Here is a 24,515-nt window from a genome sequence, read left to right as displayed (position 1 = left end):
TCAAACTGGATATGTTTCAATCGACTGTTACAAGTAATGTATGTTATTAATTAACTATTCATTTCACATTTTATTTTAAAATAAATAGAGCCAGAATTTTTGGATGCAAAAAATAAAAAAAATTTTTTTATAAAAAACTTGTAAAAAAATTTCGTTCCTTTTTCAGTTGCTTCAAAGCGTATCATCATGATTCTGTTGAAGAAGAGCTTAAAACTGAATGATGCTCGGACAAATCAGAAAGTGATGTGGACTGAGATGATTCAGGAAACGTGGACGAAGATAATGAAGTGACTTGAGCTGGAGTTGTAGATGAAAGTGAAGATGAATTGGAAAACGAAAGTGATGAAGAAAAAGAAGGAGATGAAGGTGGAGTGTTGTGATGAAAAGATGCATTTGACAAAGAATCGTGTGAGTATGTTGAACTTGATTGAATAGAGGCAAGGAATGATTCCCGAGCCAATGGCCGAGGAGGAGAGGGGTGAGATGAATAACTGTTGGAATGCGTGGCTTCAGGCATCGATGTGAAACTCGAATTCCGCTTTGATGAAGGCGATGAATTGGATTTGATGCTATTCAGCTCTTGTTTGATTGTTCTGCTGGAACTCGATGAATCCTCAAAATCAGTTATGCGAGAGGATGAAATGGTTTGCAATGAAGGAGATGTTTGATGCGACTCAGAGAAATCGGCTGAACGATCAGACAATGAATAAGAACTCTGTTGACTCTGAGAAGATTGTTGAATGTCAGACTTGTTCATTCCTTTTAATTCCATTTCCATTTCATCAATCAGAAGCTCTCTTCGAGCAATCTCATCCTTAAGTGCGTCAATAAGCTCATCTTTCTCCTGAATAATTGCATTCTTCTGTTTAATTCCATCCTCCGTATCTTTCAGCCGATGTTTCAATTCGTGAATTGCTTCTGCTTTACTCATTTTCTGTCCATTTGCAGAATCATCGATGAAGAACGATTCTTCTTTTTGTGATTGCTCAAGTCTTTCTTTCTCTCTTTTCAGTTTTTTAAAGGCCTCTTCTCGTTCCATCAAAATATCTCTCTGTCTTGAAGCAATTGCAAAGACTTCTTGCATTTTCTCTCTCTCTTTTTCCTTTTCCTTTTCTCTTTCCAACTTTATTCTTCCATTTCTATCTCTTTCTGATTCGATTTGCCGGAGCAATTCATTCTTTTCTGTCTCCAGTCTCTTTATGTCCTCTTTAAGCTGTCTCTCTGCGTGAGCCCACATCGCCTTGTCTGTCGAATGCTGTTCTTTAAGTTCACTAATTTCCTCATTTTCTCTTCGTCTCGAATCTTCAACTCCATTTTTCTCCTTTTTAATAGCAGCAATATCATTTTTCAGTTGTTTGATGCGCTCTCTTTCTTCACACAATTCTTTGTTCAATTCTTCAATTATGCTGTTTCTTTTCTCAATTTGCATTATTTGCGATGCATTTTCTTTGGAAAGTCGTTCAACCTGTTCTGAAAGGATTGGCACAACATCTGATTCAGAAAGAGAAGGCTCAGAAGATCGAGAAGCAGAAAAAGACGAAGCATTAACTTGAGGCAAGCTTTGCTGATCTGGCAAATCGATCTTTCCATCTGTAGCTCCAATTTTCAACAATGTTTCATCAAGAAGTTTTTTCCTTTTGCTAACGAAATCTTGAAAGCGTTCATTTGATTCTGGAACCTGTTCACCCGAACTGCGGATGCTATTTCGGATAATCTGCAGCAACAGGTCAGCATTTGTTTTATTTGAGCCATCCATCTCTGCTTTTGTTTCAGAAAGAACAGAAGACAACAACTTCAAGTTCTCTTTCACTTCATCTGATTTGCGATCGACTGTCTTTGCTGTTAAAAGTCTCCATTCCATTAAGAGTGTCATCTTTCTTTCTTTCGCGTTCTCCTTAAGTTTCATCCGCATTGCGTTTTCATATCTTCTCTTGTCTTCCTTCCATCGGAGCCATCTGTAAAACACTTTTCTCACGAGCTCGTTTTGCTTTTTCACTCGCAACACATCTATTGAACGGGAAATAAGAGATGTTTCCCTCAGCTTCTCTTTCTCTGATTGAGCAGTCCGGTGCCAATCTTTAAAGGATGCTTCTTTAGTTATTCGTTCTTTTTCCTTTCGTAGTATTTCTATTTCTATGTTTTGTCTTCGGATCAATCTATTCACTTCCAAATTTCGCCAAGCAGTGAACGCTTTCTGAATCACTCGTTCTTTTCCTATTTTTTCATTCAATTTCTTCAGAAACTTGTGATATGCGCCATTTGTTCTGGACGCTTCTTCTTCAGCTTGCTGTCGCATCTTCCTTTCTTCTTGATTGCTTTCTGCCCACTTTTTTTCATGTTCCTCCATTTCTTGCATAATTTTCTCTTTTTCTTTGACAAATTCCTTCATCCTTGACTTTTCTGCATCTAAATATCTATTTTCATCTTCTTTTCTTCTTTGAATTTCTTGTTCCAAAGCCGATTCAATTTCTGCTTTTTCGTCTTGAATCTTGTCTATTTCACTTTTAAGCATAGATTGGCTTCTCTCCAAATTCTGAGCATTTGCCATCAATTCTTCATTTCTTTCCTTTTCTGCAGTTAACTCTTTATCCTTCACTTTAAGTTCTTCCATAAACCTTTGTTCGTTTTTTTCCTGCTCTTCTTTTCGTTTTTCTTCCTTTCTTTTTTCCTCTTCTTTTTTTTGAAGTTCGATAATTTCATTTTCTTCTTTCAGCTTTCGTTCTTTTTTTGCAGCGATCATTTCAATTTCTTTCGCTCTTTCTTCGACTCTTTCTTCAATCAAAGCTTCCAAATTCTTATTTCCGTCTTCAATTTGCTGTTTCAATTGATCATTCTCTGTCTTTAATTCTTTCAGTTCCTCGTTCTTTGCGCTCAAAAGTTTAGCGCTTCTTTCATTTTCATTTTTTGTCAATAGCTCTTCAAGTCTTGCTATTTCATCATGAAGCTTTTTATTTTCCTCGTTTAATCGTATCTTTTCCAACAGAACTTGCTCAAATTGTTTTGGAGCAGGCGCATTCGATTCGCTCAGCAAATTCTGATTTGCAGATTGAGAATGCACATTTTGTGGAGGAGAAGTGAACTGACTGCGAGTGAATGTCGAAGTTGAAGGCAATACATGGTTATCTGAATCAGAATTATGTGAAAGAGACAAATCAAGATCTGGGGACTCAGATGATTGCATGCTGTTGTTAAGATGATTAGAAGCAAAATTAGTGGGAGATGCCGGAAAAGACAAAGGAGAAGAGGAAGATGCCATAAGATTGGATGTTGTTATCGGAGATGATAATGCCACAGGCGATGATGGAGAATACGAAAACCCTTTCGATGTCTGAGATTGAGGATTCCCCATTGATTTTATTTGAGTTGTTTCAACAGGATTAGCTGGATATGACTGTTGTGATCCAGGCTCCTTTACAGTCCATTTGTTATCTAAAAGAACATGTGTAGCATTAGGGTCAAATTCATTATCATTTTTTTGAGTTAATGCTCCATTCGCCAGTTTATTCTCAGAATATGATTTGGAATCATCTTTTGCTGTGGATATTTCATTTTGTTCTTTTATGAAAGATGCTGGAACATTAACAGTTTTTCCAACGAGTTGATCAGTTTTTGAAGCGGAAAATGGCGGAAGCGGTGGCTTTTGAGATGAAATAATTGGTGAAGAAGCAGAAGCAGAAGCAGAAGTCAATGGAGACTTTAATGATTGGCCAAGACTTTGCATTTGAGGGGCAATAGTTTGAGGATTGAGAGATTTTTCTGCGCTGTTTGGAAAAGGCGGCAACGAAGCCGGCAAAGGAGAAGAGGCAGAAGCGAAAGCTACACTTGGAGCGATTGGAGCAGGTGGCAAAGGAGGCGGAGGAAGAGAAGCTGCAAAAGGAGATTTGGTATATGCAAGAGAAGGAGGAGTAAATACAGTTGAATATAACTCTGTCTGCGGAGGAGCATTTTGAGAAGATGGTAAAGAAGGATTTGCTGCATCGTTACTCTTCTGATGATCCACAAATGAAACTGCTTGTTGCTCCTTTCCTTTTGGTTGAACTGCTGCTGAATGGTTTGGTACATCAACAGGAAAATTTTGCTGCTTATTTGCTTGTTCAGCTGTTAAATCAGAGTCGTACACAAAAGAAGCAGAAATCGAACTATTTTGAAAAGGCTGAGTATTTTCAAGAACTGAATTTGGACCATTTGCTATCTTGCTTCTCTCAAAAATTTGATCTGCTTTCATTGAACCTTCTGAAATTGAGTGTTTTCCTTTCAAAAGCGACGATTCATCAGCAGGCTGTTGCATCTGTTCATTCTCAACAACAAGCTGCACTTTTCTATCGCGCTGCTGCTGCGTTCGAGGCGAATTGATTTGTCTTTGAAGAAAAGAAGAAGATGAAGAAAAGGATGCTGCAGGAAAAGACGATTCAAGTCCATTAAGTTCATCTACGTTATCATTGTTTTGCTTAACAATCTTTATCTGCTTGACATTTTTATTTGAAGTGCCAGTCATCGAATTAAACGATGGAGGCGTGGATGATGAGCGAGGTGGCAGAGACATGGAAGAAGATAATATTTCTTCACTATCTTCATCATCACTGTCTTTTCTTTGTTTTGGTACCTTTTTCTTTTCATATTCCTTTTTTGGCATTCCAATTTGCTTTCTTTCATTCATTTTCCCTTTATTCCCTCGAGGAGTTTTTTCTTTATCCTTTCCTCTTCCTCTATCTGAACGAATACTTGATCTTTTCTTTGAGCTTGGGTAACTTCTTTTGGTAATAGTTGTTCTTGTTTCTCTGTCAGATTCCTCACTCTCACTTTCTTTCCCTCTATCAGTCAAACGTCCTTTCTCGCCTAATCTGCTCCTCCCTTCACTTCTATCTCTGCTGGCACTCCTTTCTTCTCTGCTTCTTGCAGTTTTCCTTGCCACCTCTTCCGGCGGCAAAACGAGCATTGAAGATTGCAAGGCAGCATCATAATCAATAGGTTCCTGCTCTTCTCGTCGAGACTTTCTTGTTCTGCTTGTTTCAGAAGTATTTGATCTATCACGTTTTTCATTTGAAGGCTGAATATCTTTAAGTTCATCAAATCTATCGTTTGTTAAACTGTTGGTCTTATCTTCAGAGTCGAAAACATTTTTATCAGAACTAAACTTTGAGCTGGAACTTTGTTCATTTTCTATGCTGCTATTTTGTTCTTTTCTTGGATAAGGATAATTTTGACTCACAGCGGTGCCTACTGTTTGCATTTTCTGTGAGTTTGCTTGAACTTCATTTTGATCTTCTTTCATTTCATTTTCTCTTATTCTTTTCTGAAGCTGCTTTATTGTCTGATCCTTTTCACTGTCTCTGTCTCGCCTCATTTCTTCCTCAAATAACTGCTCTTGTTCAATCAACTGTCTAAGATGCTGCAGAGTTGGAGAAGCAGGTGACGAAAAGAGCAAATTGCGATGACCAGGAGAAGGAGAGCTAAACGCCATATTTCCAGATGTTGGACTTGACTCATAATATTGACTCCTATTTTGTGACTGAGGTGTTGATGAGGCAGATGAAGCATATGAAACAGATGGAATAGGAACTCTTGTGATTGCTGATGCTTTTAAAGGTGAACCAGAATAAGTGTTCTCATCAGACAAAGAAAAAGATGCAGAGTGCATCGCAGAGTTGTCCATTGGTGGCTGGGTTTCTTTCACCAATGCGTCAATCGCAAGAAGCAGCTGAGTCATCGCCTGCTGCTGCCCCAACATAACATCGTTGTATGCAATCAGCCACGACTCGTGAATTGAAGGAAGCGGCGATTGAGAACGAGAACGAGAGCGGGAGCGCGAAGAAAACTGCGAAGATGAACGGCCACCTTTTTGTGCATCTTCGTCGATTTGACCAGTTCTTCCTTTTCTTTCTGTTCCTCTTTTTGACAAAGTTCCAAGATCTTTTCTTTCTGATGATGTTTGACGATCCGCATTACGAAATAGCATATCATTGGGAAATCTCATCTTCCATGCTTTCATTACCTCGTTTTTCAAATGAGTTGTTACTCTCACCCATTCATCGTCATCATCATCTTCTATCCCTTCATCATCCGTTTCTATTCCTTTGTTCAGTAGAAGACCTTGCATTCTTCTTTCTCCTCCAAACTGTTCTTGCATTTCTCCATCTTCACCATCTTCATGTTCAAAACCCATCCCAACAGAAGGAATATTATGAAGTGGATCTTTCCGTTTTGGTGGCCTCCATCCTGATAAATATATTGTTAAGGCGTTTTTCGATTGCTTCAATAACTGATCTGTGCTATAACTTATAGAATTAAAGCGTCTATGAGACGTCAGAACAGTTTGAGGGTTATTATATAGTTTCACAAGTTCTGAATGCAACTGTAGCTTTAAGCTTATTTGTTCAAATCTTCGGATTAGACGATCATTTCCATACATCAACCCAAGATTGGCTTCCTCTTGATCTAAATAACTTCGAGCAATGCCCCGCTCTTGAGATGTGATTGGCTGAAAATGCACGAGAATGTTAGCATTATTTTTCAATAAAATAAGTCACAAACCTCTTTATCAAGCAATTTTAAATTCGGACAAAGATCAATAATGTGCAATCTGTAAAAAGGTTGAAGAACAACAGGATTATTTTCAAGCGTGAGCGTTCGCAAAAATCTGCAAAATTTTAGTGGAGTAATTTGATATAACGAAGATATCTTTTTCATTTTAAAAAGATATTTCAATTATTATGAAAAAACTTTTATTGCAAACCTTGTTGTAGTTTAAAGATAAAATCTTCACTTGAACAAACTGTTCAATACCAGATAAATCTACTATTACATTGTTACTGAGATATACAATTTCCGCTTTTTTATATGGCTCAGCAACTTTATCAATCACTGAAACAAGCTTTTCTACCGCACTCAATCGTTTTTGATCTCTCGAAACGGGAAGCCTCTTCAAAACACTACTCAACGGATAACTTCCATCAGGAAATCCTTCAACTTTTGTGTCTTTCTGCAAAAATTGACAATATGAAGAATTAGAAGTTCTCATCGAATTTGAGTGCTGCAAATAATTCTATGAAAAAATTCTGTGGTAATTTAAAAATTTAGCAAACATCAGCGCGAGCAATGCGCGAATATGACTCGCTTTAAAAGAAAACAACGCAACAACTTTTAAAAACCTTTGAATTATGTGATGGGAAAACCCCACTATTTATCTTTTACATCAAACATTTTGATTTAATTTTTGCTGTTAAAAAGCAACAAGTTATATGGAGCAAAAGAAAGATGCAGCATTTTTGGTTTATCATTTTACACCAGGAACGACTGTATGTAGATTCAGGCATTATTTGTTTCACTTTTTTTAAAAAAATTTTGAAAATACTTGTGAATAATACAATATTTACATTTTTTGCTTTTTTGCACGAATTTCACTTAATGAATTCAATGAAATTCTATTTTTTCTTTTGTAATATTTTTGTTTATGCCTTTGAAAAAAATAAGACCGAATATGCAGCATTTATCTCCACTGCGCTCCATATTCTGAAAACTGGAACTGACGAAGAAAAAATAAAAGCAGTTAAACAACTATCTACAATGGCACTCCAAGGTTTTAACAAATATTTTGTTGGAAGTCTTTATCAAATTTATATTAAATTTTCAAAAATAAGATGATTCGACAATTCCAATGATGATTGATCAAAATATATTGCAACTTTTCCCATCTCTTTTAGGAGATTCAGTTGATTTTGAACTTTCTGTTTGTATTATCTTTTATTTGAATTGAAACTCAAGAAATGTTTTTTTAGATTTTGTCAACAGTTTTGTGCATTCATATTCTGTTACTGTCGCATCTTCCGGACCGTATTAAACCACTTTCTGTACTTCAAGAGCCATTGATGAAGCTGGAGGAGGTTTTGGTCATTGACATATTTTAGGTTTCATTATTCCATTTTGAACTCAACGCTTTATATTAGAATTCAAATCCACAAATCTCCGATGCTGCATCGAAGCTTCTAAGGTATTTTTTTAAAATAGACATTTGCTTGTAATAACTTCTTTCTATTGTTAGAACGCTTCGTCATCCATCTGAAGAACAAGAAGATACCGATGATTATTTGTCACATTGGGTTGGGTCAACGCCAGGAAGAATGATTCCATTGGTTGTAACTCCGGAAATGGGTTCTCACCGCAGAAGAACGCAAAAAGAGAACCAAGGCGATTTCTCAGAAAATGCTGCAACACCAACAAACGAACAAGCAGATAGATTTTCCTCAAACCCGAAAAATGAATGGGAAAACTCGTTTTCTCCGTCAAAAAGGGAGTGCAATATTTTGTCATCCACATTGCCTTCTTCGCACTCTCCGCCTTCTCCCACGCTTTCCACGCTTTCCTCCAAATCGTCAAATATCCCTTCTTCAAAATCTCCCCTCAGACGCGCCTTTTCTTCCTCTCCTCGTTTGGGCTGCAGACAGAGGAGAGCAAAGTCTCATTCGCCCATTCACAGCCAAAAGAACACTTCCCATCAGACTGAGAGCTCTGCGCAAAAGAAGCAGGAATTACAGGCATTGCAGTCCACTTCGTCTGCAGTGGTGCCATTTGAATCTTTGTTTGAGAAGAATCAGCTAAGTACAGATTCTGCTGATCTACAAATTCAGTCGCCGAATCAGATTTCAGGCAAAAGTGCAAATGCTCAAATTGCAACAAACAATGAGAAGAAGACCACCACCACGAATCATCTTCAGTCTCCCATTCAGAAAGAATCCAGCGATTCTTCGCCATCTCCAACACCCTCTCCATCTGCAGGCTCATCAAACTCGACATCATCTTCCACTTCAATCGCCTCCTTTTTCTCTTCTCTTTCGTCTCGCTCTGACCTCACACGCGGCAGAAGCCCCAAGTCACAGCGCAGATGGCACACACGAAAGTCTCATCGGTCGCGGCGGTCAATCACAAGCAGAGATACACTCAGCAACTCGTCTTCTGATAGAGCTTCTTCGAGTTCTGATTCCTCATTTGACTCTTCTTCTTCTTCTTCGAGTTTCGATTCATCAACACTGTCATCTTCATCGTCCTCTTCCACTTCCTCTTCATCTACTTCTTTCAGCGGGTCATATTCTTTGCTGTCTTCTTCAGCAAAGAAAAGGAGAGGAAGCAATGAAGACGGCTCATATGCTGAAGGCCCCGGAGTGGCATCGCCATCTGCACAGACATTGTACACGACATTCAGCGGGTCTGCTTTATCTCAAACAGAATCTGTGTTTATTCCTTCACATGAACAGTTTGGAGGAGGAAGAGGAGTCGGCAAGTTGGATGGCTCCTCAATAAATGATAAAGCATTGCTATTTGATGAATCAACAGAAGGAAACGAATTGCTGAACTCAAGTGACACTTTATCTGGCCACTTCCACATGATGAATGAAGCATCGCAGACAGAAATATACCACATCACTCACCACAAGCACCATAACAAACACCACAATGAAGATCAGCTCGCAAATAATTCGCATTCTTCTCATGCTCAAAACGAGAAGAATGATGATGATGACTCAGATGAGCACATGTCAATGCAGACGGACGGAGATGGCAGATTTTCTGTCTCTTCCATTTTTGCTCCATCTCCCATTCAGTTTCAGCAAATCCCTCTTTCTTCATCGCCTTCTCAAGCATCGTACTCAGATCAGCCTGATCAAGACAACAAGTCGTCTCACACCACAACTGCATCCAACCAAGCATCACACAAGCTTCTACGGCATTACTCTTCACAGACGCCAAACATCACCCGGAGCTGCGGAGAGTCGAATGATGCACTTCATCTCCACGCTGCCACTCACGTTGACCACCGCAGGCACATCCGATCGATGTCAGTTGCACAAGACAATCAGAACCAGTCCTTGTCACCGGAGACAATGAGACACCACCGCTCGCATCGGAATTTGCACACAGGCAGAGAGGAAGAGAGGAGGAGGAGGAGACATCTGCACAGCGAAGACAATGAAGCAGACGACTACAACGACTTTGAGGCGCAGCGGCAGACTGGCTCGCCGCCAATTCCGATTACTTTCTGGATGGACGATGGATGGTCGATCAGAGGCGATGGAGAAGAAGGAGAGTTTACAGAAGAGCAGCTCAGACTCATCACAAAGCACAACGACGACATCGGATTGTGGAAGGCAAGAGATTTGATATTCCCGTGCTCAAAAATGCAGAAAGAAGAAACACAACGAAAATCTGCTGCGACAAGCAAAGCAAACAATGTTATGACGTCACCAGCATCTTCCCGTCGCTCATCTTCAACAGCTTCTGACTCTTCTGTCACATCGCCTGCTTCTTCTCGCGTTTCAACACCAAAAATACATCACCAGACAATTCCTTCTTCTGCTTCCACGTTCGCTTTTTCAACTAAAAACATACCAACTCCTACTCTTTCTAAACGACGCTCAAACAGCATTTCAACGTCTTTGACTCATTCTCCTGTTGCATCTCCTTCAATCACTCGAAAACAGGACAAAAAAGTGTCTGCACTGACATCACCTCCAATTGCTTATAAACAACTCGGTGCAGATTCTCCCAGAGCACAGAATTCAACTTTAAGAACCCCACAAAAAGAGCAGAATCTGAACGCTGACCATTCAACTGCTCCATCTCAACAAGATGTCTTCTCTGCTGATCCAACAACACCATATCATTTATCTTCAATTGCACCTCAGCAAATACCTCAGACACAGTTCCCTTCGGCAATTGATTCAAAGGCAAACACTTTATTCGTAACCGCATCTGACACTCCTTCGAGCAACTCGTCCTCAGCCAGCACTCCTTTGACACTGCATTCCTCAACAGCATCGGCATCCTCCTCTGCCTCTTCCTCATCCAAAACGATGTCTGTTTACGAGAACGATGCCCATTCTCTCGTTTGCACGCCTCGCATCGAACGAACTTCGTATCCCATTACACACTCTCCATTTATGAAAGATGTCACTCTTTCTTCTGCTGAAGCACACACCTTGTCGATTCCAACCAGTTTTGGCGCAGAGTCCAAACTCGGCAATTCAAACTGCAGATTATCGAAGTCAGCTCACAAATCACTCGGAAGCGAAAAACCAGATGGAGATAGAAGTTCAGATGAAGATAGATCAGAAAGCCCGAGTGACCTGTTCACATTCACTGACTCTGAAGGAGAGAGAGAACGAGATCAGACAAAGAAGCATATGCAACATTTACAACATTCACAAACAGTTTTGGGTGAAAGTGATCAAGCATTTTACAGAGCAGTCAATTCTGTTGATAAAGTTGTTGAGAGAAGTAAGGAGACACAAACAGAAGAAGAATGGGGCGAATCCTCTCTTTCACTCTCTTCTCTTTCACAAACATCCACTCATCATCAGCAGAAGGAGCTTGTTTCACGAGGAACAGCAACAGAAAGAATGAGGAGGCATCGAAGACGTCACCACGGCGGAGTTCATAGCCGCACTTTGGATCAACTTCCAGCGATGGACTCTGCTATTGATGGCAATAACAGTACAGATGTAGCATCAGTTGATGGCTCCAAAGCAAGCAGCGGAGTTCAGAATACACGAGGCAATTCAGGCATTAGCCATTCTGATGGACATGGAAGAAGTAGAAATGACTCTTCATTGGATAAAAAGCCTCCTCGCTGTTCTCCATCGCAAAGCGAAACAAGACAGCCAGCCATCCGAATTCTTCCACCAACACTAGCAACGCCTGCAACTGTTCCACTTCATTCAACATTTTCATTGGCTGCAAATGAAAAGACACTTACTTCAACACCCCAACATTCTCCTCCAACTTTTTCGCCTTCTCGTGCTCCGCTTCCTGTTTCACCAATTTCTTTATCATCCATTCCACAAAATACCTCATCTACTTCACTTTCAACTTCAACTTCTTTTCCTCCTTCGCATTCGTATTCGACCAATTCTACACTTTACTCTCCATCATCCATCCAGTCGACTGATATTGATTCAGATCATTTCTCCACCCCAACACATTCTCCTTCTGTTGCTCGGAGCGGATCTCTTCGTAGGAAGCATCTTCTCGAACGAATGGAAAGGATGAGCGTAGAATCTGACCCTGAGCTAATCCGAAAGCGGGCAGAAGAACGTCTTGTGAAGGCGACAAGAAACAGAGAGATGCTTCTTGAGGAGCAGATATCCAAAGGAAGGATGGTGACAGACAAGATAAGAGAAGCGATGGAGAAGAAAGCAGAGACGCTGGAGCAGATGAGATGTGAATCAGAACTCAGAATAAAAGAAGCTGAACAGCGACACGAACAGCATCTGCAACAGATTATTGTGAAAGCAAGGGGAGTTGAATCAAAAGCGAGTGAAGTCAATCAAGCAATCAAAGCATTAGCAGAACACGACAAGGAAGTGATGGAGCAGAAGATGAAGGAAAAACAAGAACAGGCTGAACTTCGGAGAAAGGAGATGGTGGAGAACAGATTGAAAAGGCTTCAAGAACAACATAGTAAAATAAGAAAGCCACACGAAGACGGAGAAACTTTTGAGGGTATAAGCGATGCAGATAGCAAAGACAACACTTCTGTTGATACGAATGATCAATCATCAATCAAACATTTTCCATACTCAATAAATAAGTCTGCACAAAATGAGAAAGACATTTCAAAACCTTCTCAAAGTTCGCGTTTATATTCTTCGGCATTTCCTTTCTCCTTAAGGACTTCTGAAGCCCAAAGCAAACAAACGGGCAAGGAGCAGAGCATTGGCAAAGATTATCTGTCTCCAAGAAGTGGATCAGCAAAGAGTGCGCCTTCTGTTCAATCAACAGAAACGGAAAACTGTGCTCAAATTCAGCCTGAAACTCTTTTAATCGCACAGCAGTTGAATGAATCTCAAAAGTCTCAAAGCAATCAGAAAAAATCGGGCAAACAAGGAAGCATCAATCAAACCACAAAAGAAACTGCTTCTGCGATTGTAACAGCAGCAAATTCGTCACAATCAAAAAGTTCATTCCCTTATTTAAATGAAACTGAAGCTCAACAAAAAGAAAGAAGCGATATTTGGTTGTACTCTTTCAACAAGCATAACAATCATAAAAGAGAGCTGATGGGAAATCTGGTTTTTGCCTCAAGAAAATTACTTCACGAAAACGGAATTACAATTGACTGTAACACAAACAAGGAAAGCCAAAACGAAGAGTCTAATACACGAGGCACATCAGCATCTGGAGAAGGAAAAGAACCGCAGCGAAAACAAAAGAAGAAGAGAAGTAAAGCGCAGAAACAAGAAGATAGTGTTACTTCCGAAGCAGAAAACCAGTCAACAAACCAATCTCAAACACAGCAAGCAGAAAATATCACAAAGCAACAGCAGCAGAACAGTCAATCAGATACAAAAACTCCACAGAAGACAAATTCTGAAAAGGCTCAATCTCAACAAACACAACAAAAACAAATTACAAAAGCTCAGCATTTGAATAATCTTAACACTGGATGTGCATATTTGCTTCGCCGAACGCACGAAAATCCTAACTCACGCTTTCGCATTCTTTTGCATTGCATTCTTTCGATCCTCCGAAAAGAGAGAGAAATGACAGTAGGCAGCACCGTTCTGTGTGATTACATCGCCAACGAAAAGGATGCTCAGATATTTACCCAAGATGCAAGTGAAGCCCCAGAAGTTGCACCAGCAGCATCAAAGGAATCAATAGCTGACGAAAAGAAACCGAGTTCATCAATAGAAGAAGCATCTTCTTCAACATCTCAGTCTCCTGATTCTGCTTTCTTGCGAGCTGTGGAGACTAACTGGATGCTCGGTGAAGAGCCACATCTCGAAAAAATAGAAGCAAAATTATGGACAGAAACTTTAACAGCACTGCAGCAGTTGCTAGTAACAGAACCAGCTTCGTGTGTCGAGACACTTATTTCAGATTTGTGTGGAATTAAGCTTCAGTCTGAAATGGATGCTTCGGTGGATAAAGGAAATTCTGTTTCGACAACACTTGATAGTGCAAAGACTTCATCTGATTGCTTGCCTCAATCCATTTCTGAGACTGACTGGCAAGCTATTCATGGACTAAACAAAGGGAAAATACATGTTGCAACTCAAAAAGGATCTGTAACAACCAAAAATGGAAGCAAACTTCTTTTTGATTCTTCTGTTGGATGTTTAATTGAGTTGACTTCATTTTTCTCAGATCCATACATTCTTTGTTCTCGTGCATGGTTGTCAAGAATGCACAATCTAATTTCGTTGCTCCTCTTTTCTACCCCAAACACTTCTAAAGCTACTTCATCTGATGGCGAGCAGCAACAATCATCGAAAATGCTTCAGCAAAAGCCACAGAAAAAGAAAGGAGGGGCATCCATTAAACAGAATGAAGAAATTGAACAGAAAGAAGTGAAAGATACATCAGCCAAAGATGAGACATCACACAAAAGTATACAAAATTGGGCACAAGCACTGTTTAGAACGTTGACAGCAACTATATTAGCCTTATTTATCCCGTTTGACACTCATCCTCTCTCAAGATTGGCGGACCCTGTTTACCCAAAACTTCAGTCCATTTGCCAATCGTTAAGCCGATCCCAATCGTCCGACAGTGAAACAAAGGACTCAACGCAACAATCAGCTACAGGGCAAGATCAGTCTTGTTCACTGGAATCTGTTCAAAGTGGAACTTTTGCGTATGCTTCGTGTGCTGGCCTTCAGCTTCGAGACATTGAATGGCTCAGCGAGACTCTTATTTCCTTCACACAACTGTTTCATTCTCTTTCTTTGATACCATTCAGAATGAAAGAATCAGCTAATCATTCAAAGACAACGCTTACAGATTGCAATCAAGCATTTGCTTTGAGACAGTCATCTGATGATTCGACGCTGTTTCATTTCTCAGCCACAAATGAAGACCAGAAAGCCAAATTTTCTATCAGCGAATTTTTGTCTCCGTTGCTCTTGCCAATATCTTCTATCGTTTCAGTTCTTTCTCCTTATATGGTTGCACTTCTTACACATTCAGATGGATTCCATTTTCTTTGCGAAGCTTTTTCAGCTGTTTTTTACCCTGAAAAAGAAAAGCTTTCTTCGAAAAAAGGATTTTCTTTACAAGCTGTTGCAACATTATCATCTTTGACTTCTCCCTTTGCATTGGGTTCATTGGAATCGAACAATTTGTTTGAATTTTCGCTGCAGTACACTCATCTGCATGCAAAGGAAAAAGAAAAAGATCGAGAAAAAGCGAAAGGAGTTATGCCAGTTATACCATTTTGTGTTATAAATACTGTCACCTCGATAATTTGCCTTCATCTTCCACATTTTGTGCATTCACTTTTGACTGTGCTTGAGTTAGCTGATCTAGAAAACATATGCAATTTGGAGAGAGATGCTGCAACTCAGCGTGATAAATACTCTTCTTCATTTTTGGGCAAAATATCAACTGCTCCTCAAAGTTCATTTTCTTCATCTCAAATCTTTCCTGTCGATGAACCTTCATTTATCACACTTTCGATTGTGCAGCATGTCTTTCAGCTTCTGCATCCTTCTCTTTTCGGAGCGATCGGATTTAGCATTAAGCACATTCTTTGCATCATTTCAAATATCATTTCACCGTCAATTGTTCCTCCATACACTCCTGCATCTTCTTCGACGCCTCCAATCATCTTTTCATCATATTGCTCGTCTCTTGTCACATGCATTTCCACAAATAATCTTCATTTCACATTTCTTCTTTCTGTTCTTTCACTTTTGTCTCGGCTGGTCATCTTCTTAAACACACATCCAGTGCTACTTCTTCCTCAGCACAGAATCCACACTACATCCACTCCTCTTTCATTCACGTCAACTCCTTTGCCAATCGACCCATCACTTTCTCCTTCTGTTATCGCTTCAATTCTTGCAAATATTGTCTTTTTCATTCACCCTGCACTTCCTCTTCTTGTTAACAAATACGCTCCCGCATCTTCCATCCCATCTTCTGGCAGATTGGCTCTCTCTGCACAACAGTCTTATCAAAACACCTCACTCACTTCATCACTTGGATTTGCTGCATCTTCTGCTTCATCTTCTTCAACCTCTTCGCATTTCATTGACCCATCAATTTCACCTCTCATGTCAGCTTTTGCAGTTGGAGATCTTTCTCCCTTTTTGCATGCAGTGTCTTCGCCTTTCGAAAAACTTACTTCTTCTGCCTCTTCAACAAGAACAAGCTCAGATTCTATTCGCCCATCAATTGTCTCTTTAGCGCAAATGATCATCAACTTTGAATACAACGCTTCTATTTCGCTCTTTTCTTCGGATAGTAAAAATGCCTCTTCTGCTTTGCTCAAAACTCAACAACCACAAGTTGCATCTATTTCTCAGCCCTCAAACTTGCAAACTCTTCCTCAACTTATCCAATCACTTTTGATATCCGCATGCATTCTTATTCCTTCCTTTGCTCTTTCGTCTCCATCCATCCAAAGCTGCTTCTTTTCTGCAGGGCCTTCCACATCTTTCTCTCTTTTCCAGTGTGTTTCAGCTCTTTCCACAAGGCCACATCTTCTCCAAACAACACTCCCCATTACTTCGTCAACCCAGCCATCTGATGCTTTGATTACTACTGCTTCAAATCCTTCTTTCACTAAAGGCAATCCATTCTCATTTATTGACTCTTCCACTTTGCTATTTCATCTGTGTCGTTTCCCTGTTCCATTCTTCGTGAAGCCTCATCTCTCGTCTCTTCTATTTCCTCTTTTAATTGCTACAACATTTCGGAGACCTGAAGCTACTGCTTTCTTGTCAAATGAAGCTAATCTGCTTGTTCTCTCCAATTTTGTGTCTAATCAGTGGACTGTTGTCAGCTCTCCTCTTCGGAATGCCAAAAAGTCTACAACTGACACAGACAATGTGCCATTTCACGACAACCTGCATCTCGAAAGAATTCGGTCAATACCAACATTTTCTGATCAATTTCATTCTCTTTCGACTCATTTCAAATCACATCAGGAGCACTCGCTTTCATTTCTTTCATACGATCGTTCTCTCTTTGTTGCCAGCAATAATCTGCTTGCTCTTGTTGTTGACAAGAGTACAAAAGATGAGATGGAAACTTTTTTCAAAGAGACTTGACTTTCATTTCACGAAATGAAATTTGAAAAAAAAATATGATACATTTCTTTATATATGCATCTTTTGTAAAGGTTCAAAAACAATTTGTAAAAAAAATCAAAAAAAGAAAATAAAACTGGAGAAATATGATGTAATGCTCGTTCGCTTTCGGAACAGAGCCAAAAATGAACGAAAGACCAGACAAATAAAATGAAATGAAGATTCTAATATTCGATGAGAGTAATTTCCAAAAATACAAAAGGGACATTACAACTAAAACTTACGATTTAGAGGCGAGGGCATTGACATAACTGGCATTTTTGAAGAGAATTGAGACAGGGGATCTGTTCCATCATTAACAGAAGGAGCTCCATTTGACGGAGGATATGCAACCATCGTCACATTTGAATGAAGTGGTGGATAATTAACCTGCTGCTGGGCTGGCAAAAATGGTTTGCCTCCGATCACTAAATCCTTTTGATTTGAGGCGTGTGCAAATGGATTAACCTGAGTGAAATTAAGATTCTGGATCTGCTTAAAGGTTGAAGGGGTCTGAGGAGGATTTGAATAAGTTGATTTCAGGAAAGGTGAAGGATGGGGCAACGGAGATGGCGAAGAGAGAGGCGAAGGAGAAGAAATCAAAGACCCGTTAGATGGACTAAGAGTGGTTTTTGGAAGCATAAAAGGAAGTGGAGGAAGAATAACTTTGCTCTCCGTTGGAAGTGTCATGGGAAGTGGAGATGAATTAACCGATGGAGAAGAAGAAGGTGAAGGAGAAGTTGATTTCATATTCCTAATTGTCCATTTTGATCCAGAGTATGGACGAGAGTTGCCACTATTCATGTATGCATTTTGCCCAGATCTGAAATACATTCCTTCATGTCCACCCTTTCTGAATCCACCCTGAATCAAGAAGTTGTAGTCACTGCCTTTCAGCGACTGTGCCAGTTGTGCTACTGACTGAGAATCATGATCGTCTTTATTTTCTGACTCAAAGAAGGCTGTCGACACATCATGAAGCATGTTTTCTGCAACTTCTCTTTTCTCTTCTTGCAGCATGCAAATACGCTCTTCAACGCTACCACCAACAACAATGCGAATCACTTCCACATCTTTCAACTGACCTATCCGATGCACTCTGTCAACAGCCTGCTCTTCAACAAACGGATTCCACCACAAATCAACCAGCACAACATGGTTTGCTGCGACAAGATCCAATCCGACACCACCTGCTTTCAAAGAGGCGAGGAGAACACAGCATTTCTTGTGGAATGCAAAGCGATGCAGATTTTGCTGCTGCTCGTGTATCGTCTGCTGACCATCAAAACGAGCAAACGGCACATCGCATTTACCCAACAGTAATGCAAGAATGTCGAGACACGACGTCCACTTTGAAAATACCACAATTTTCTCTCCTTTTGGTAGCTGAGTTATGTGATTGACTAACGTGGCAAGTTTAGTTGACGTACAAAAATGCTTTTTTGTATCTGAATTTGTGTCAGGTGTTGCTGCTTTTTCTGGCGATTCCGAAGAAGAAAGAGGAGAAGAACAAGATTGTTGTGAAGGACTGGAATGAGCAGACGGAACAGTTTCTGTGATTACTTTCTCTCTTTGAACAACACTGGAAATAGCATTTGGGTGGGTTTGATGTCTTGGAGAAGATGGCTTAAAATCAGGGTATTGATGCAATTCTTCGATGCTATTAAACTGATATTTTTCTCCATAAAGTGCATTCAGCTCCTCTATTCCCAGCAATTCCCTTCCTGTCTTTGAAGCAATCATTGAATACACTGCATGCAAAAGTGCCAATGAGCACATGCTGTTTCTCTTTTGCTCTTTTCCACAGACTGGGCACGTAAACTGACTTCGAGGCTTCTTCATCACAGCCTCAAGATGCTTTGTCAATTGATTTGTCACATCAAAAGATGAAACATCTTTCGAACTAATCTGCTTTTCAGAGTGAGAGTTGGATTTGTTCCCTTTAATTTCGTGTGAAACCAATGAGTCAATTGCAGCAGTGAAGTCTCCTTCGATGCTGTCCAGTTCAGGATTAGAAAGCTGCTTCAGTTTCAGAAGTGGGTCATCAAGTTCAACAGACTTCTTTTGTTGCTTGCCTTTCCCTCCTTTCCCTCCTTTCCTTGAATCTTTGCCTGTTTTTGATTGCTTGGCCTGAGTTGACGGAGATACAGAAGAATTAGAAGAAGATGATGGTTCAGTTGAGCTTTTAGGTTTGCTTTTCAAGAAAAGCCTTCGAGAAACTTCTTCTCTGGCTTCTGGTGTGTTTATTTTTGCCCACAAGGTCTGCTTTGCTTTTTCCTCCTCCTTTTCGATGTATGAATGCATACAGTCGCGGCAGAAAACATGGCCACATGGAGTACATAGCGGGTCAACTGCCCATTGCATGCAGAGAGAACAAAAACGAGAAAATAGAAAGTGAAGATCTGAAGGAACAGATAGAGAATCTAATGAAATTAGATCTGTGGAGGGTTTTGATTCATCTGATGTGTTTTCTTTCGACTTTGCTTCAGATTCTGAATCAATGCTATCCAAATGTTTAGAAGTCGTTTCGCTAAGAGGAATAGAATTTAAAGAAGGAAAAGAAGAGCTTGAAGCAGTTCCGGATGATGATGTCTTTTTCAAATAGGGAAGAAGTGCAGGATGGATGTCATTTGGCTCTTCGTCATCAAACAAATCCAGAAAAGGTGGACTAACCTCAAAATTGTTGCTCTTTTTATGAATATGTTGATGCTCTTTTCCTTCACTCGAAGCAGTACCGTCAGTAGCTGTAGGAGTTTTGCCCTTTGGAATATCGTTTGAAGAGGAATCAGAAAGCTCACTTTCAGATAACTCTTCGCTTTCTGATGCAGGAAATGGAGACGATCCGTTTCTTTCTTTGCTTATTTCGTCTTCTTTTCCAAAAAGATTCGTTTTGCTGAGTTTCTGGTCAGCATAACTCTCTTTCTCATATTTGTTCTGAGGAGGCATACAAAAATGGTATTTTGTTAGAGCACCTCCAGAGGAAGGAGTTGGTGCAGGAGTTGGACTGGGCGAAAAAATGAGTGACGAAAATGGGACTGGAGAAGGCGATGGAGTTGAAGCTGAAGCTCGTTCCGAATTGTTCTGATGTGATCTGCTCTGAACTTTCTTTGCAGCAACAGCATGTCGTTTGCTCGACTCTGCTTCAAATACTGGCATCTCACCAGATTGCCTAGAACCTCCTTTTTTCTCCTCTGTTTTCTCGTCTTCTGTGATTTCGCTGATTGCACTGCTGCTCAAAGAGAAATTTTCATCCTCTTCGGAATTATCTGTGTTTGTCTCTTCATCGTCTCCTTCTCCGTTTTCGTTAAATATCTCATCTTCTGTTTCTTCATTATCAATGGAATGAACTTCTGATGCTCCAACAGAAATCAATTTGCGTTGATTTCTGCGCCATTTTGCTGGCTTCGAAACGATTTTCATTGCATCCGAAGTTGATTGTCCTTTTTTAACGGATTTTGAACTCTTGCCATTTTTATTCTCATTTATAATCTCAATTTCATCGTCTTCTTTCTCATCATCTTCCTTTGATTCATTTGTGCTGCTTGATTCTTTTTCTAATTCCTTCGGAATACTCTCTCGTTTCTGCTTCAATTGAATGCTCAAGTTCAGTTTTTCACTTGAGCTTTCTGAATGAAGCGAAGATGAAGCTGGTGAAGACGGAGAATCATGTATGTTGTCTGTTGTGTTTCCATTGTCAGTGCTATTATCTCCATCATTTGAACTTCCTTTTGATATGACGTCTTTGGATTTCTCAATTATTTCATCTAGCGGATCCATAACTCCATCATTCTCGCTTTTAATAAAGCTTGTTGCGTCATTTTGACTTTCTGAATGTATTGTGTTGTCTTCTGTGTTATTCGAACTATTTGCAACAGAATCACTTTTGCTTCGATTGCTGAAAAAATCGACAATTGATGATTGGGCCAACTTTGTTCCTTTGTTTATTATTTTGTTTCTGTATTGCGTAGCAACAAGCAAAGAACTTTCTTTTTCTGTTTTTATTGGTGTTGGCATCTGCATTCCTGCTGGAAGTGGCAATGGAAGATCATCGGTTTCTCCGTCTTTTGTAGAATTTTCTGTTTTTTCTTTGATTTCCTGCTCTATCTTTTCTGAAGCAATAGTTTTATTATCTTGAGCTGCTTGCATATCCTGTTCTGTTTGTTTGCTTTCATTTTCTTGCTTTTCTCCTTCTGATTTCATATTCTGTGTAACTGTAACCGTTTGATCCACATCATCTTTGAGAAGAGTTGAATGTATTTTCGAGTCAACAGGCTGCTGTTGAGATGAAGTGGTATTTGAACTTTGTTTTGTATTTGCTGAAACCAAAGATTGTCCAATTGTTGTGTGAAGCCCTTGAATGGGTAATGGAAGAGAAATAGTGTTAGAAGGATCCATGATTGAGGAAATGGTTTCCTTTGAAACAAAATAATTACTCGGAAATGAAGACACGCCTGTTAATGCAGACAAATTTGTGGGTGTGGTTGAAGGCAACGGAGACTGAGCTAATGAAGGAAAACTGATGTTTGAAAAATCCGATTTAAAATTTGCAAAAGAAGAATCTTTTGAGAATGTTGGAAAAGAAAAATTTGAGAGACTCAGCGTTGATGAATTTGCTGCATTCATATTTTGGCTTTTCGGTTTCTGATTCTGTTTTTCTGTTGTTTTCGGCTCGTCTTTGTTGTTTTCCATTGCTTTATCTGCTCTGTTGTTTTTTAAGGTTTTATCGCTTTCACTGATTTCTTCTTCTTCCTCGGCCTCTTCTTCATCTTCTTCATCTTCATCATCTTCTGTTGTTTTTCTTTGTTTATCTTTCTCTTTAGACGATTGCTTATCAGAGTCGCTTTCGCTACTGATTTCTCCATCATCATCAAAATTTATGCGAAACGTTCTAAATTTCTTTGATCTTGCTTCTTCGTCTTCTTTGCTCTTCTCATTGCTTTGACCGCTTTTATTGCTAAACATTAGCAATTCATCCAAAGTCAAAGGTCGATCGATTATCAACTCCATGTTGTTTTTGTCTGTCGAATCACCATCTTCAGAAGCTTTATTTGCGTCTCCATCTTCACCGCTGCTCGTATTGCTTTGGGTGCCTCCAAAGGGAAATGACCCATTTGCTCTATCAGTTTTTTTGCTGCTGTCGTAATATTCGTTTGTCTTCGGCTCCAAAAACGGATCTTTCGCTTTGACATGTGACAATGAAGTTTTCATCCCTGAATTTTGCAATGTTAAAGAACTGCTTTTCACTCTTTGTCTGTTTGAGCGCTTCATTGAATTACTGAAAGATGAAGACGAGTCAGTGGCAGAAGAATCTGAGCTTTTTCCTGATGTATTTAAATCATCTTTTTTCTCTGCAGAATCAGGTGGTGCTTGGAACTTCCAATTGAGTGTTGGACAATTAACCGTGAATGGGGGCTGCGGAGGATGAATCATTGGCATTTGTGCCAAAGAACCTGAAGATGATGGGAAAGAATACGAAAGAGGAGAAAAGGGGAAGTCCATTCCATCCAAAGGCTTTGGCGGGAATGAGCTGTCGCTGCACGTGCCAAATTTTGAAGGAGAGCCCAGAATGAAGCTGTTCTTTGGAGATAAATCAGGGATGGGCCCATGCTGTTCAGGAACATTCGCAATCTCCAGCTCTTCTGCATGCACTGCACGAGGAGGATCCATTGCCTCCTCAAACAGCAGACGCGGAGATGTGACAAACGCCTTCACAGCTTGTCTGAATGTGGACTTGCACTTGACAACAACGAATCCTCTCTCAAGAATGCTTTTCACAACCAGAGCGGGATGCAGGCACGCTTGTTGAAGTCGGAGAATAAGCTCAAGAAGACTCAAAGTGGCTTGTCTTGATTTAAAAACTGCCTTCTGTTCGAGCAGATAATCCGCTTCTTTCGACGAGTCTGCTTCAAGTAGCTGATAAAACTGTTTTTCAATAGGAGATAGCTCCACCCTCATTTCTGAGTAGAACTTATTTGGAAGCTGTCCTTTCAAAGCTTCGTCCTTCGTTCTCCTGAGTATACTGCCGTATATTGATTCCTGTGTCTGGTCAGTGTGGAAGCGTAGAAATATCTGGAGTGTAATCACATCTCTCAGGTTGTTCTGCACAGGCGTGCCAGTCAGCGCCCATCTTCGCTGAGTCATCAGCGCAAACGCTGCTTTGGTCTGATCTGTTTTGTCGTTCTTGATGTTGTGTGCTTCGTCCAACACAATGCGCTTCCACGCCACAGTAAACAAAGGCCAACGCTTCCACCCTTCGAATATCATCTGCTTAAACTGCTCATCATTAAGCTCGGTTGCTGCACGCTGCATCACTTCTTCCTCTTGCTCCAGCAAGTCAGCATCGTCCAGAAATTTAAACCCATCATCCCCGTCTTCATTCAATTTATCGTCTTTCTCAGTGAAAGATGTTGGAAAAGGTGCGAACACTCCACTTCCGTCGTGCTTCTTTGCTGATGCCGATTTGCTGGAACTTTTTTTCTTTGGCCCAGCAGCAACTTTTTTCCCTGTCTTTTCTTCGAGCCAGGTTGTAAGATTGTTCAGTTGAACACGCACAACATTGTAAGTGGTTAGACAAATATCGCATTCATTTATGACATCTTTATTGCTCAAATTCCTGGCCCATCCGAGAACGCATTCGTGCTCTTCTTGGTTTTTAACCTCGCTGAGCGATGAATGAATAATGTGCACTTTAAATGAATCTTTTCCTCTCAAAGTCTCTTGCGCTTTGTTCAACCAATGAGACATAACTCCTTTGGGGCATACAATCAATGTACCTGGAACTTTGTTCAATTTTGCTTGTAAAAACGATTGAATACTATTGCACAATAAAAATGCATCAAAATAAAAAGTCAGATATTGAAAATTTTACTTTTTGATTTCATATAAAAAAGACAAACGATCTTGTTCGATGTTTTTTTGAAAATAATTCTTGTCTTATTAATTGGAAATCCTTTTCTTCTGCTTCATCAGCGTTATGACGCAAATTTTTTTGCGTTTCCCGCATTATTAAGCGATTTTTCTGATGTTTTTCAATTGCCAAAAGGGCCAAAACTTCTATTGTTTTTCCTAACCCCATTTCATCTGCTAAAATCCCTCCTCGCATTGCAAAACCTCCAGGGGGGTCTGTCTCTCTCATGATCATCCATTGCACCCCGATTTGCTGATGTGGGCGAAGTTTAAATGTTAATTGAGGCGGAATATCTTCAAGCTTCTGATCAAATGCATGATAAACCATTGAACTACGCTTCCAAAGATCTATTTTCTTTAGTGAAGTTGTTTCTTTTCTGATTTCTCCTGACACTAGGAATATTATTGAATGTTAATCCATTTAAAACAAAAATTTTAAATATAAAAGTGATTTCAACAATTATATTTAATTAATAATTAAATAATTTAAATTATAAGAAAAATTATATTTGATGATTTTAAAGACAAACTTATATCACGTTA

At 39.8% G+C, this 24,515-nt stretch overlaps 3 protein-coding genes across 3 annotated transcripts; 1 reads left to right on the top strand and 2 right to left on the bottom strand.

Annotated features, from left to right (window-relative positions):
* Nucleotides 1-26: 26 nt before the first annotated feature.
* On the bottom strand, nucleotides 27-7,164 carry MONOS_1642 (putative centrosomal protein CEP72). The gene is made up of 4 exons (XM_067869324.1): nucleotides 7,083-7,164; nucleotides 6,734-7,030; nucleotides 6,532-6,678; nucleotides 27-6,478 (listed from the first exon to the last, which is right to left on the bottom strand). The coding sequence occupies exons 2-4, from the start codon at nucleotides 7,016-7,018 to the stop codon at nucleotides 185-187; spliced, it is 6,726 nt and encodes a 2,241-aa protein (XP_067735987.1). The 5' UTR covers nucleotides 7,019-7,030; nucleotides 7,083-7,164; the 3' UTR covers nucleotides 27-184.
* Nucleotides 7,165-7,238: 74 nt separating this feature from the next.
* On the top strand, nucleotides 7,239-17,096 carry MONOS_1643 (uncharacterized protein; the record flags this gene model as incomplete). Its single annotated transcript, XM_067869335.1, has 6 exons — nucleotides 7,239-7,295; nucleotides 7,471-7,576; nucleotides 7,638-7,726; nucleotides 7,776-7,880; nucleotides 7,944-7,987; nucleotides 8,039-17,096. 6 exons carry the CDS (start codon nucleotides 7,239-7,241, stop codon nucleotides 17,046-17,048), a joined length of 9,411 nt encoding a protein of 3,136 aa, XP_067735986.1. The 3' UTR covers nucleotides 17,049-17,096.
* On the bottom strand, nucleotides 17,095-24,300 carry MONOS_1644 (putative SNF2 family DNA-dependent ATPase; the record flags this gene model as incomplete). The annotated part of the gene is made up of 2 exons (XM_067869349.1): nucleotides 17,095-23,880; nucleotides 23,963-24,300. The coding sequence occupies 2 exons, from the start codon at nucleotides 24,298-24,300 to the stop codon at nucleotides 17,301-17,303; spliced, it is 6,918 nt and encodes a 2,305-aa protein (XP_067735985.1). The 3' UTR covers nucleotides 17,095-17,300.
* Nucleotides 24,301-24,515: the final 215 nt, after the last annotated feature.

Source organism: Monocercomonoides exilis (genome assembly GCF_001643675.1).
Source record: "Monocercomonoides exilis strain PA203 chromosome Unknown scaffold2-2631571, whole genome shotgun sequence".
NCBI lineage: Eukaryota > Preaxostyla > Oxymonadida > Polymastigidae > Monocercomonoides > Monocercomonoides exilis.
The sequence above is the reverse complement of the archived record's forward strand: the minus strand, read 5'-3'. Positions and strand labels throughout refer to the sequence as shown.